General features: G+C 40.5%; 2 protein-coding genes across 5 annotated transcripts in view; one reads left to right on the top strand and one right to left on the bottom strand.

Moving 5' to 3' along the window:
* Positions 1-8,732, top strand: pcsk9 (proprotein convertase subtilisin/kexin type 9). Its single transcript, XM_041270342.1, has 12 exons — positions 1-321; positions 2,052-2,243; positions 2,522-2,645; positions 3,108-3,241; positions 3,535-3,676; positions 3,988-4,184; positions 4,318-4,501; positions 4,613-4,783; positions 5,274-5,422; positions 6,249-6,426; positions 6,811-6,992; positions 7,283-8,732. Exons 1-12 carry the CDS (start codon positions 139-141, stop codon positions 7,481-7,483), a joined length of 2,037 nt encoding a protein of 678 aa, XP_041126276.1. The 5' UTR covers positions 1-138; the 3' UTR covers positions 7,484-8,732.
* Positions 8,733-12,497: 3,765 nt separating this feature from the next.
* Positions 12,498-13,172, bottom strand: part of usp24 (ubiquitin specific peptidase 24) — a 43,144-nt gene continuing 42,469 nt past the window's right edge. For all 4 annotated transcript variants that reach the window (XM_041269713.1, XM_041269715.1, XM_041269714.1 and 1 more), the window contains one exon: positions 12,498-12,859. In XM_041269713.1, the coding sequence (XP_041125647.1) occupies positions 12,797-12,859 (63 nt within the window). In that variant the 3' untranslated portion in view covers positions 12,498-12,796. The remainder of the gene's footprint in view (positions 12,860-13,172) is intronic.

Raw genomic sequence — 13,172 nt, 5'->3', positions numbered from 1 at the left:
ACCCAAAACTCAACCCAGAAGGTCATCGTATCGACGCATGCCACACAGTTTAGACTGTATTCCTGTCCTGAACTTGCTACAAAAGAAAATACTTTAGTTACGTTTTTATTATTACTATTAATTTCACAAAACTCTAGAATGGGACAATTAGTTAAACTAGTTTGTTGTGTGCAGTTTGTTTCGCTGTGTTTTCTGGCGCGCTCTGTTGGGTTGGAAGTAGACACTGAAGATGACGAGATGGTTCTTTCTTTGATTCTTGAAGACGCTGCTCAGCCTGATCCTAAACAACAAGAACGAGCTACTTTCTACAGAACTAACAAGGTAAAAGAATACACATTACACCGTGTACAGCTCGTGTGATACGCGGGCTACAGACTGCGCACGGTGGACCTGTGCGATCTATCCACCAGCGTTTACGCACTGAGGCAGAAGCAATCTCTGTTGTTTGATTTCTGTTGCTTATTAATGGTAAAAAAAGATGCCATATGCAGAAAAAAAAAAAAAAAAGTTTTACTGAAGTCGTATGAGAATGTTTGCTCCTATCTGGGAGTTATTAAACACTGCGTTTCCTATGCTTTTAGCATTTACCGTATCTTAGGTAACGTGGAGCAGGTGCTCAGTCCGTAGCTGCTAAAAACTAGAAAGCCGTGTGTCTTCGGCAATAGAAAGAGTAGGGTAGACTCAACACAATGCACACACTGAAGATGAAATACAGATCATACTGGCGGTTTAAACACCGCTTCCACAGGTCCGACAGCACATGTTAAATTGCAAGAGGCCAGGCAGCAATGTGCTGGAGTGATTTGACTTCACAAAACCAGACGGGGATTGTGCACATCATCCGTGCTTTTCCGGTAAACTCCAAGTTACCCTTGCCAAGAGAACACGGATTTCAGAACACGAAAGCTGTCATAATACAAATATTGCTCAACCTTCTATCTTTTTATCCCAGGAATTTGAACTTTCCAGAAACGCTATGTCCCAGTGAAACAAACAAACTGCAGCCTTTTTTTTTTCTAAATTAAAAGAAAAAGAACGACATCACATCATATGATTCCTTATATATTAATAATAGCTCTGCACCTTTAATGTTTGGAGCTAATATTAATATATAAGGGATCATTACAACATTATGGTTAAATACATCATTTAAAATACCAGTGAAGTGTTTGTTTTATTCCAAAACAAAATGAATCGCCTTTTTACTTCTACATGAAAAAAAAAAAAGAAATCACATCTTATAACAAGGCACCTGCGATGATGACACGCTAACTTTCTTTGCAACAGCAGTCTGTGAAACCACAGGAGACTCCAGCAGCGCCCAAGAGTTCAACGCGGTTTACGCAATCTACACTAACAGTGTAATCACGTACTCACATTCTCACTGCACTACGCTAGGCGAACTTGTCTTGCTCTGAAAAGCGATCTCCGTTCTTCATTTAAAAATACTGTGTCCCAAGTAAACGAAGTGACGTCCCCATTAAAGGACATACACAGCATTGGGAAGAACCGTCTCCAAGAGTTGTTTCCCATTTAAACAGAAATCTCGATTATCAGTATCCCAGTTAGGCTGCTCTGACTGTATCTGTATGTAAGGGAAGTTTAAAATGGACACACACTGATTTAGCTTTATGCACGCAGCAGTTAACACATATTTTTCATAATTTTAGTTATATATATAATTTTTTCGTGAAAGAAAAATAAAACTGATTCATATTACAATATGGAACGGTGCATTCCAAGGCTCAAAATTGTGTCTATGTTGTTTGTCAGCACAGTAGCCTAGAGTTCTGTAACATTAACAGTTTTTTTTTTTTTAATTTTCCTGGGTGCACATTGAATATTGTAACTGTAATAATAATCTGGACTCTCGTCCAATGAATTCACTGGAGAGACGAACAGCTCCCTCACGCGAGTTCAAAGACAAACGTCTTCTTTTCAATACAGAGGTAAGTATCATGCTAACGGCAGCCTCATTACCCCATGAGCCGCTAGCCTTCTATTGCATACCGATCCTGAATGCTAACTCTGTCGCTGTACTGTGTGTGCAGGACGCCTGGCGCTTGCCCGGAAACTACCTGGTGGTGCTGAAAGAGAACACGCACAAGTCCCAGGTGACCCGGACTATCCGGAGGCTCCAAGCCAAGGCGGCCAGGCACGCCTACCTGACCCACATCGTGCAAGTGTTCTACCACGTCTTCCAAGGCTTTGTTGTTAAGATGAGCAGTGACGTACTGCACCTGGTAATTTATTAATTTACTCATTCGTTAATCGATTAAAATAGAGGTTAACCTATTTGCCATTATTTAGATAGGTGTGATATGTTTCTAAACATGTATTCAGAATATATATCTCATACACAATTTATAGAATAAATGTATAGTCTATTCATATTAAAATAGCGGTATATCATGTTCTGTTATATTACATATGTTTTTGATGGTTTGAGGTCCTATGTCTTGTTTAAAACGACATGTATTTCAGTATTTCATATTTGTTATCAACTCTCCATGTCCTACAGGCTTTGAAGTTGCCTCATGTTGATTACATCGAAGAGGATTCTGTTGTGTTTGCCCAGAGTATACCCTGGAACCTGGACAGGATAGTCCAAATGCATGAAGCTGCTGGGAAGTACACCCCTCCAAGTGAGTCACTCCCTGACTTTTATAATAATTAAGCTAATAATGCATTATTTGATCTGCAGCTTTGGGTAACTCCTGTAGGCAAATGGGTCACAACTCTGGCCCCTCAGGTCCATTCCAGGCTGCGATCTTATTCCAGATCAGATCCTAAACTAGTTAATGGATCAGGCTCAATTCACTCATTTAGGAGCTGCTGAAATAAATACCTGGACTGGAATGGCTCTGCATCACTGCCCTAAGCTATAATAGTTTGCAATGGTAAACTTGCACTGTATATATATATATATATATATATATATATATATATATATATATATATATATATATATATATATTCAGTTTTACCATCTGTTTGCCTGCTGTCCTGCCCTTTACATTCAGTGACTCTTTACAATGTTCTCTCATGCTGTCATCATGGCACACAGGTAGCTCGCACAGGTGATCAGAGCTGTTTCTCTTTCCTAGATGACGGTGATCAGGTGGAGGTGTATCTGCTGGACACCAGCATCCAGAGCAACCACCGTGAGATTGAGGGACGGATACTGGTGACCGACTTTGACAGCGTCCCTGAGGAGGATGGAGCTCGCTTCCACAGACAGGTGAGAGACACACACCTGTTCTACCTGCTGTGGGCTTAAACCTCCTTTTAGTTTACTTGTATCACTGCTGGCATTTAAAAGCCCTTTATAAACAATAAGTGAACAAACTTACCTGATAAAGTAACCTCCTGCCCTTCCCTTACACCTGTGTAATAAAGCATAGTGAAAGCATTGTGTAGCATAGAGAAGCATTGTAAAGAATACTGAGGTATGGGTAAACCAGGGTAAACGCATGGTGAAACGGAAAAAAATATTGTGGCATTTTATAAAGGTTTCTCCTTTCCTTTTTCCAGGCCAGTAAATGCGACAGCCACGGCACCCACATGGCAGGGGTGGTGAGCGGGCGTGACTCCGGTGTGGCGAAGGGCTCCAGTGTGCGCAGCGTCAGGGTGCTGAACTGCCAGGGCAAGGGCACCGTGAGCGGAGCGCTGGCAGGTAAAGAGACGTGTGGCACTGTTAACAGCAGCAGAAAATTACCGTGCTAAAACCAGAATAAAAGCAAGCACTGTAGAGTCTGTGAAGGTATAAAAACATAGGCAAACTTGTGTTAATGCATAGTTATTAGCATGGGGGAAAAAACTGTTAAATTATTGTGCACGTTATTCATGGTAATGTAGTGCCGGACAAACCAACAACCTACATTATAGACTTCAGCTAGGCTGCTTTAACACTGAAAATAGCCATTATTGCTGAGGGAGTGTCCTAGCACCAGAAAATAACAATGTCCCAACCCCTCTGCCTTGCAGCCCTGGAGTTTATCCGAGGCACCCTGATCGCTCAGCCCTACAGCCCCATGATCGTGCTGCTGCCCTTCACAGGGGGGTACAGCCGCACCCTCAACTCTGTCTGCAGACTGCTGGTCCGGACTGGGGTGGTGCTTATCGCAGCCGCGGGGAACTACCAGGACGATGCCTGTCTGTACTCTCCAGCCTCCGAACCAGAGGTAGAGCACACCTCACCCAACACTTCCACTAATAACTGATGATTACATAGACAGAAACTTGGCATGAGATAGTTTTGCTGCTCAGTCAGTGTAGTGAAATTTCCAGGATGTTTACGCAGATCGCCTCTTTCAGGTCATCACGGTCGGGGCGACGAACTACCAGGACCAGCCGATGAGCGTAGGAACCTCAGGGACCAACTTTGGCCGCTGTGTGGATATCTTCGCCCCCGGAGATGACATTGTTAGCGCATCCAGCGACTGCACCACCTGCTTCACCTCCAAGAGCGGGACGTCACAAGCTGCCGCCCACGTGGCAGGTGAGCAAAAAACAAACCAACCTCAGCTGCACTTTGATTGCACAGCACTGCACACGTGACGTATTGTTTTACTGCACTGCACGCATGACGTATTGTTGTCCTGTTTTAAAGGGATAGTGGCTGTGATCCTCAACAGCAATCCGAACCTCACAGCCTCTGAGGTGCTGCAGAAGCTGCTCCACCACTCCGCCAAGCATGTGATCAATGAGGCGTGGTTCCCAGAGGAGCAGAGGCTTCCCACACCCAACATGGTGGCTCGACTGCCCACGAAGATCACATCAGGTGGAGATATAGACTGATAAATTGCTCGATTAACAGTGTGACCAACTGCCTTCAACCCACACCAGTGTTATGACGACCTCAATAAATAATTATCTTGGGATCTGCACACTGAAATGTAATTAAATCAAGCTCACTAGATAATTAACACTAATGTCCATTGTATGCCCATCACATATGATACCATACTTTGCCACCCTCCTCTGTAGCATATTGTGTTTACAATCCAGCCTCAAAAGGTAACATTTTATAAATGTGTTGCTGACCAGATTACAATACATGAATAGCTTTAATCCCCTAAACTAAACTAAACTAGTTATCCCAACAATTGAATGGAACAAATGTTATCCAGAGGTGATTCTTCAGAGGATTCTTTTGGCAAACATCCTTTGTGATCAATTTAAATCCTTGTCTCAGCCTTCTACTGACCCCCCTGCCCCCCCGGCCCACCCGGTTGTGTTCTCACAGTCCAGTCCTCTTTTCCCCCTCCTAGAGGAGCAGCTGCTGTGCCGGTCGGTGTGGTCTGAGAGGTCTGGATTCTCTCGCACCGCCACTGCAGCAGCGCACTGCCGAGAGGGGGAGGAGATGTTCAGCTGCTCCAGCTACTCCAGGAACGGCAAGAGAAAAGGGGAACACATCCAGGTAGCGTGCTGATTGTTCACATGAGCTTCGAAACCCTTTACACCAGGACAGTCTTCAACTTCTTGAGCAGTCTGTGTTAGCCTGTTGTGAGATGTCTAGGGGGGACACCTAGGTCCAATTAAAAGACCAGGCTGGACAAGCTTTGAACTGCTCCATTCAAGCACACGACTGACCAAGGTCAAGGAGTGGAGTAGAATGGATTGAGAAAAGCACAAGTGAGAATGGTTGCTTTAATCCCTATTGTAAGGAAACGCCATGATTTGTGTATTTATTTAATATTTATTATATTAACACATTTCCTTTATAGATTCAAAAAGTCACACTTTTACAGCTGTTATACACAATAATGAGGCCACTAGTTATTAACAGAAATGAAGCAATGCCATCAGTTTCCAATTTCTGGGAGGCATCTGGACATGGAGCTGGTGGGTGTTCATGAAGGATCTTGATGCATCTCCAGGTGGCTCCTGTTTTATACAGTTTCTACACCCCTTTGCATATAAAGCTTACTTGCTGGTTTACCTCTGTGTACCAGCAATATCTTGACCAGGCAACTCCTGCTTACAAGAGGTCAGGTGAAGTCAGTTCTGTTCATTTTATTGCTTCTTTCACAGGCAATAAAGCATTCTATCAGCATAAACTGCCCACATACAGCTGCATCCTATAATCTTCTGTAATCGTCAGTAGCAAACAGGGTATGTTGTTCGCAGTTCTAACCTTATTTGTTGTGCAAATTATATATTTTTTTTAAATGAGGTGGTCAAGGGTAGATAACCTGTGAGTAAAGACTGATGTGTAATGAATGGCTTTGTGTTTGCGCTGGCAGGAGCTTGCAGGCAAAAAGGAATGTGTTGCCAGCAATGCGTTTGGAGGGCAAGGTGTCTACGCTATTGCAAGGTGCTGCACGTGGCAGAAAGCAGAGTGCCAGGTCCACGTGAGCGGAGACGGGAAGGATGACACAGCGGCAGCAGACAGCTGCGCCAAAGAGGACCACGTGCTAACAGGTAAGGGATTTACCAATGCAGATACATAGGGAGTCTCAGCACTTACCAGATTATACCCAAATCCAAGCTCTTTAGGAGGCCAGGAGTCTCTGATAAAAGTTCTCTTCTATTATCGTGTCCACCATGTAGAATTTGACAGACAGATGGACGGAGAGTGGTAACATGTGCGTACCAGTCCACATGCTCTTAAACTCTCTGTAGTTTTATTATTTAAAAAGGTCTCCAGCACAGCCCTGCTCATATCAAATAGGTTCTTGGTTGCACCCACACCATGGTTAGACTTGAATGGAAGCAGAGCAAGTGAGTCGATTGAGATGCTCAGGTAGTGCTCTGCAGGAACAGGCCGTAGCCCTTGTGTTTCTCACGTTGTGCTCTGCATCACAGGCTGCAGCTCGCACTCCTCCTCCGGCAAGTTCAGTGACAGTGTGAAGCCTCAGCCCGGGCAGGCTGACAGAAGGTGGGCGTGTTCTCAACGAGAGGGCATGGCCTCACACACCTCATGCTGTCACGCCCCCAGCATCGAGTGCAAAGTGAAGGAGAAAGGGCCCACTGGCTTCGCAGAGAAGGTAAACGTGGCGTTCAAAAATCCTACATTGTGAATGCCTCCAAAACACAATGCAACAGGAATTACTAGATTGTTTTTTTTTTGTCAACGCTAGCAATTAGAAGTTCATTTTGGTATTATTCCACTGTGTGTTTTATAGGTATGGAGGATTACTGTTAATTATTTTTCGTCAATGTTTGAAGGAACGTGAGAATGTCCAGGACAGAATACCTAGTTGGTGTGTTATGCTTGTTTGTTTGCTCGAGACCTGAATTTCTCATTATTACATTTAATGTGCTGACTTTTCTGTAGGTCACAGAGTCTTGCGAGGAAGGCTGGACGCTGACAGGGTGCAACGCGTTCTCTCGGGGCTCTGTCACGCACGGCGCCTACGCGCTTCAGAACTCCTGCGTGGTGACGAGCTCCGGGGGGGGGAAGGGAGCTGCGGCCATCGCAATCTGCTGCCGGAACAGCCAGTCCGAACACAGCAGCTCGGGAACCAACCACAAGTGAGGATCTGCATCTACAAGGACATTCGTTACACAAATTACCAGCCCGGGACTGCAGATCCACAGGAGAGGGCTTATAACATGGTAAACATACTGCAGGCTTGTCATGCTACACTCAGGCAAAATGCATCATTATACAATTGTAATGGGTTACAAGACAGCACAGGCACTAATCTAAAGTGGCACTGGGTACCAAAACATACCCGGCAATGGGATTGTTTGTGATGTTCATTTTTATTCCCCCGCCCATTAATACTTTTTTTTTTTAAACATTCAAAACTCAAAGTAATCTGTCTGTATATATCTAATGCAGTCTTTGTACTGTATTTACTTTAAGAGGGATTTTGATTTTATTTTTTAAATGGGATCCTTGGTTACCTATTGGGTGCACAGAACAACACTCCTGTACTGTACCCTCACTGGTTAAAGCTTAAAAGTTTACCATGAGGGGGTTTAGGTCATCTTGCACTGAAATAAGTAGCATATAAGAAAAAAAAAAAAACTATAAATTTGCATTACTGTGCCTTTGTTTTAATGCTTGCTTCAGTATTTATGAAAATGTCTTGTTCATGTTATAATCAATAGCAAGCTTGTGCTGTTGTGTAAAACTAACCTATTTCATATTGAATTCATGAAAGTAAGCATAACTTTTAGGTTACATTCAATGCTCACTCACATTTTCTACTCTATTGCATTGCTGCCTCTGTATCATCCGCTTTCATGTGTTAGGTATTTACATTTCATAAGACTTTCCTAATACATAAAAACCAAGCCTGTTTTTCGTGTAGTATATTACTGTTGGGTATATGAATTTAACATTTTTTTGGTATATAATTTTTTTTTTTTTTTTTTTTTTTTTACTTTAGCTTGAAGGTTTCTTTTTTGTTTTACATCTTTCTATAGAGATTTGTTACACCATTTGTGATTATTAATTCCTAAACTCAGAAAAGTGGAGAGGGGTGGAAATAAGGACAACTTTTATATTTAAAACAGTCATTGTTGCAGCCTTGTCTACAGAAACACCCTCTTTTCTACCCTATAGAAGCCTGTCAGATCTTGCACATTGTGACAAACCAGGAGATTCTGCCTTTACTGTATATATTGTATCACTTACTTGCCTGCAAATACAGGCATCCAGTTCACTGGCATCGCACTTACTGATACACTAGTGCTTTATGAATACAATGTCTCTGTTTACTAGTATGTTTATTCAAAATATTGCTGTATGAATAAAACTAATTTTTCTACTTCTACTTGACACGAGTGGCGACACAGATTTCTGATTGCCAGGTCCACATGAAATATTCTTTTTTTTCTTTTATTTTTATTGGATGTATTGCTGTTATTTGCAACCATAACCAAATGCTGTTGTATCTGCAAGCTTGCTCGAGCCAAGATTCAACTACTAGGCAAAGGTTCTAGTATGTTTAAAATTCTGCAGCTAGCCGACACTGCTATTATTATTCTCGGTTTATTTTGAGTATACTGTACACTGGGCACACATTCAAAAAGTTTTGTCGCCAGTGCTAATAAAAACAAAATAAAAAAAAAAAAAAAAAAAAAAAAAAAAAAAAAAAATAAACAAAAAACACAAAAAAAAAAAAAAAAAAACAAAAAAAAAAACAAAAAAAAAAAAAAAAAATAAGTTACAGCAAGAAACTACTCTGGAGCACGAAAGAGTAAATTAGCATTCTGGATTAAACCTGAGAAAAGCACCTGTTGTAAACTGGGGTAAACATTGTGAATACAGCCAGCTGTGTACACAGATGATTGCCATCACTGAACGTCTTGCCCGAGACAAGCAGTTTTATTTTGGTGAGCTTTAAATCGAAATTAAACCATGAAAAAAGAATGCTATGCAACTGCATGCAGGCAGTAAAAAAAAAAAAAAAAAAAAAAAAACCCACCAGGTTTAGAAAAGGTTGTGCATTCCAGTTTATTTATTTATTTTTTTTATCAAATATTCCCATAATCAAACTGTCTGCTGTACAAATTAAAACTCAGTTTTAACATGCATTACAGAACACATCATATTTTCTTTCAGCAATATATGAACGCTCAAAGCAAAATGACATACACTGAATAAAAACCCGTACTCCTGTCAATACTAACCCTGCTCCCCAGGGTTTTCTAAAAAAAAAAAAAAAAAAAAAAAAAAAAAAAAAATCTTAAATCTCATACACATCTGGATATGGCAAGAGAAGAACCACACGACTCATTTAACAGCATTCTAGCTGTAACAATAAAAACAAACAAACAGTTTCTGGTGGACCTTTTTTTTGGGGGGGGGTATTTGTCGATTTATTTATTTATTTTTAAATAAGCCCCCTTTTCATCCTTCTAAGCACACTGGCAACATGGTACAGTATTTACTGCATAGCATATTTCATTGCATGAATAAAAGTTGATCCGAGGCTGACATTTTGCGTTTAGTTTCATGTAAATTATATATGTATAAAACTAAACACAATTCAAAAATGTTACTGTTCTATCGTAAGCATACACACACACACAATCAAAATGAAGTTTCTTCTCCCCCATGCCCTATCCCAATAAGCAGCTCCCTCGGCACTTTCATGCAGGGATTTCTGAAATCTTTCTATTTTGTTTCCATAGGAACACTTAAGCGGGGGGGGGGTTTAGCCTTGAGGCTATTAATATGATTGGTTATGCCCCTCCCCCTTCCTTAAAATAAATCAGCTAAACGTTTATTCTTCTGCATTTTTTCTTTGCTTTATTAGTTGTTTTTTTCGTATTTGTCCGCAATATAAATGGTTCACGTTTATATAATAAAAAAAAAAAAACGTTCTGTTGAAGGCTGCTTACATATGTCGACTGCTGAACACTGATCTGAGGAACTGTAAAATGGATTGAAGGTAAATTACTGGTAAAATGTAGTGCAGGTAGGAAACCTGGTTGAAATGACATTCGGTTCCACAGACGAGGTAAACTATATATATTTAAACAAAAAACAGAACAAGCAGACGCAGTTCCAAAAAAAGAAACTCGTACTTCTACCCCGTGAGTGGCATGCCCTTGTTTTACAATGTACAGTCTTGTACAGTCACTTCACTTACAGCGATTCATATCTCCCTCCGAAGGACACAGGAAGCAAGCAACACATCTGTTGCTAGAGAAGAAGGAACCAAAGCATTCTGGATTTAAAACAAACAAAAAAAAAAAAAAAACACACACAAAAAAGCCTTTAAAAATGCCTAGCAAATTACTACCCCCCCCCCCCCCCCAACCTCTGGATTTATTAAACTATTTCTCTTCCATGTCTGTTAAACAAAGAATGGAGCAGTGATCTCACTGCAGAGCACAGTGTTTCGAGGAGCGCTCGGCTAGTTTGGGATGCAATTACAACACAGGCAAAAGGTGAACAGTCCACAGGTTTGAAAAGGCACTTGTGGCTGACAGTGTGCCATTGACTCGGAACTGCTGCAGTCAGGGTTTAAAAAAAAAAAAAAAAAAAAAAAAAAAAAAAGGGGTTTCCCCAGGATGTCACATTCTTTTTCCGCTCTGCACTGTGTTTGGATGTGCGATAAGGCAGAACAAGAGACAATGCAGTGAAAATTAAAAAAAAAAAAAAAAAAAAAAGGCAAAAAAATAATAATTAAAAAAAAAAAAACTTAAAATTCATCCAACAACTAAAGTAGTTCAGTGTGGTATTACTGTTTTGTTTATGCAAGAAATACATCTTTAAATATACTGGCACCAACAAACACATTCTGCGATCGTGATTAGCCGAGTGTCACTCTGCATGTCCAGTGCATTCACACCTTCTCACTAAACCATGCACAGAACACCTGAAACGCATGTCAGCATTGCCAATGTCTCCACTGGGGTTAACAGCTAGCTGTGCATTTCCAAGTGTGCACACAATTGTTCCGGCCAAACTCCAAGACATCCCACAACACACAAGATAGAAATTCACAGAACTCAAAAAGTTCAACTAAACTAACGTTAGAATCCACCTGTAGACCAGAAGGATGCTACTTTCACGAAGACAGGTAGTTAAGTTATATGCAGCACCACAGATGACTTTAGAATGAGGATTTACACTAGTGAAGAATTATTTCTGTACCCTCAAAACAAAAACAAAATTCAATACAAATACAACGTCCTGTACTTTGTAGCTGATAAAACAGCTATCCGGGAACCTCTATTTGTTATTATATTCATGTTTGTCCACAGATTAACTAGACTATTGACTATTTTGTGTGTGTATAGATACGGGACTACATTTCAAAACAAGGAACAAAGTGCCCCTGCCTTGCATGAGTTGTACAACAGAGTCCGAGTGCATTCGTAAACACAGAAACAGTACTGCCCACAATACAGTCCGAGTGCATTCACAAACATTGAAACACTACTGCTCACAATACAGTCTGAGTGCATTCATAAACAACACAGAAACAGTTCTGCCCACAATGTGCATTGCAGTCCAGCAATTGCTTGAAATTGCATTCTAAAGTCTCTTAAAAAGAATGTTAAAAATGTCTGTATTCTGAGGATTTAATAAACGCAAGGAGGTTAATAGCTATACAATGCATCCCTGGTCTATTCATGTAACTTGACTTATAAAGTGCATTTTAATAAAAAAACTTAAAAAAAAAAAAAAAAAACCTTTTGCATTCAGTCTTAGTAGAGATGGAAAAACCCATGAACTGGTGTTACATGTTCAGAAGTACCTCCTGGAGAGCATTAAACACAGTCAGAGATGATAACTGCCCCCCCCCCCCCCCCCCCCCCAAAGAACACTTTAAAACATTATCTTACACATTGTCAATTATAGCTATGAAACAAATCTTTACATTATTATGAATATTTTCTACTTAATTACACCAGCAAAATTTAAAAAACACTGCCCCTCCCTCCTCCTCGATTTCAATATAAAAGAAAGAAAAAATCTCTGCATCAATCTTTAGTCACACAGGAAAATGGTTGACAAACATGGAGGACTAATATATATTATATATATATATATATAATATATATATAATAATTATATATTATATATATATATATATACACACACACACACACAAAGTCCATTTAGCCCTGTAATGTAAAATCTTGAAAACCTCAGGTGAAAAAAGCAGGTTCTTGCTGATCACAATTGAAGAGAAAGTGTTTTTTTTTTTTTTTTTTTTTTTTTTTTTTTTTTTTTTTTAATGAAGTTCTCCAATTTGTTGTATTTTTCCCCCATTCTTGCTCCTCTCCCAAGGTCAATGCAGCATTTTGATTGGCTCTATGATTCCCCATTTCCACTCCATTGGTGTTCTTTTAATGCAATCCAGTCTTGACTAAAGGCCTAAGGATCCACATCATCTAGATCACTTTTTGAATCCCCGAGTATCATTGGAGACTCTGAGCCCTTAGGAAAAGAGAAAAAATAAACAACACAGGAAATATTGGACAACACATTTGGTAATTACAAGAACAAATTCTGCTCTGCCTTGATCTGGGTACAGGTCCAGGTTTGCATCACAGACAACGCATCTTAAATAACACAAATACGAACACAAAAATGGCATCAACGCTACTTCAGAGTGGGACAGACGGCACAGCGGGCTATTCAAACCTATGCCCCTGTGGTCATTTGCTTCTCATAAGTAGGACTGAAAAGACAGAGCCTGTAAAGTGCCGGACTCTAGTTATTTCTTTGTCTCTCACCTTCTACCACACAA

Source organism: Polyodon spathula, chromosome 14 (assembly GCF_017654505.1).
Source record: "Polyodon spathula isolate WHYD16114869_AA chromosome 14, ASM1765450v1, whole genome shotgun sequence".
NCBI lineage: Eukaryota > Metazoa > Chordata > Actinopteri > Acipenseriformes > Polyodontidae > Polyodon > Polyodon spathula.
Note: the sequence above shows the minus strand (reverse complement) of the source record. Positions and strands in the feature narration are given on the sequence as shown.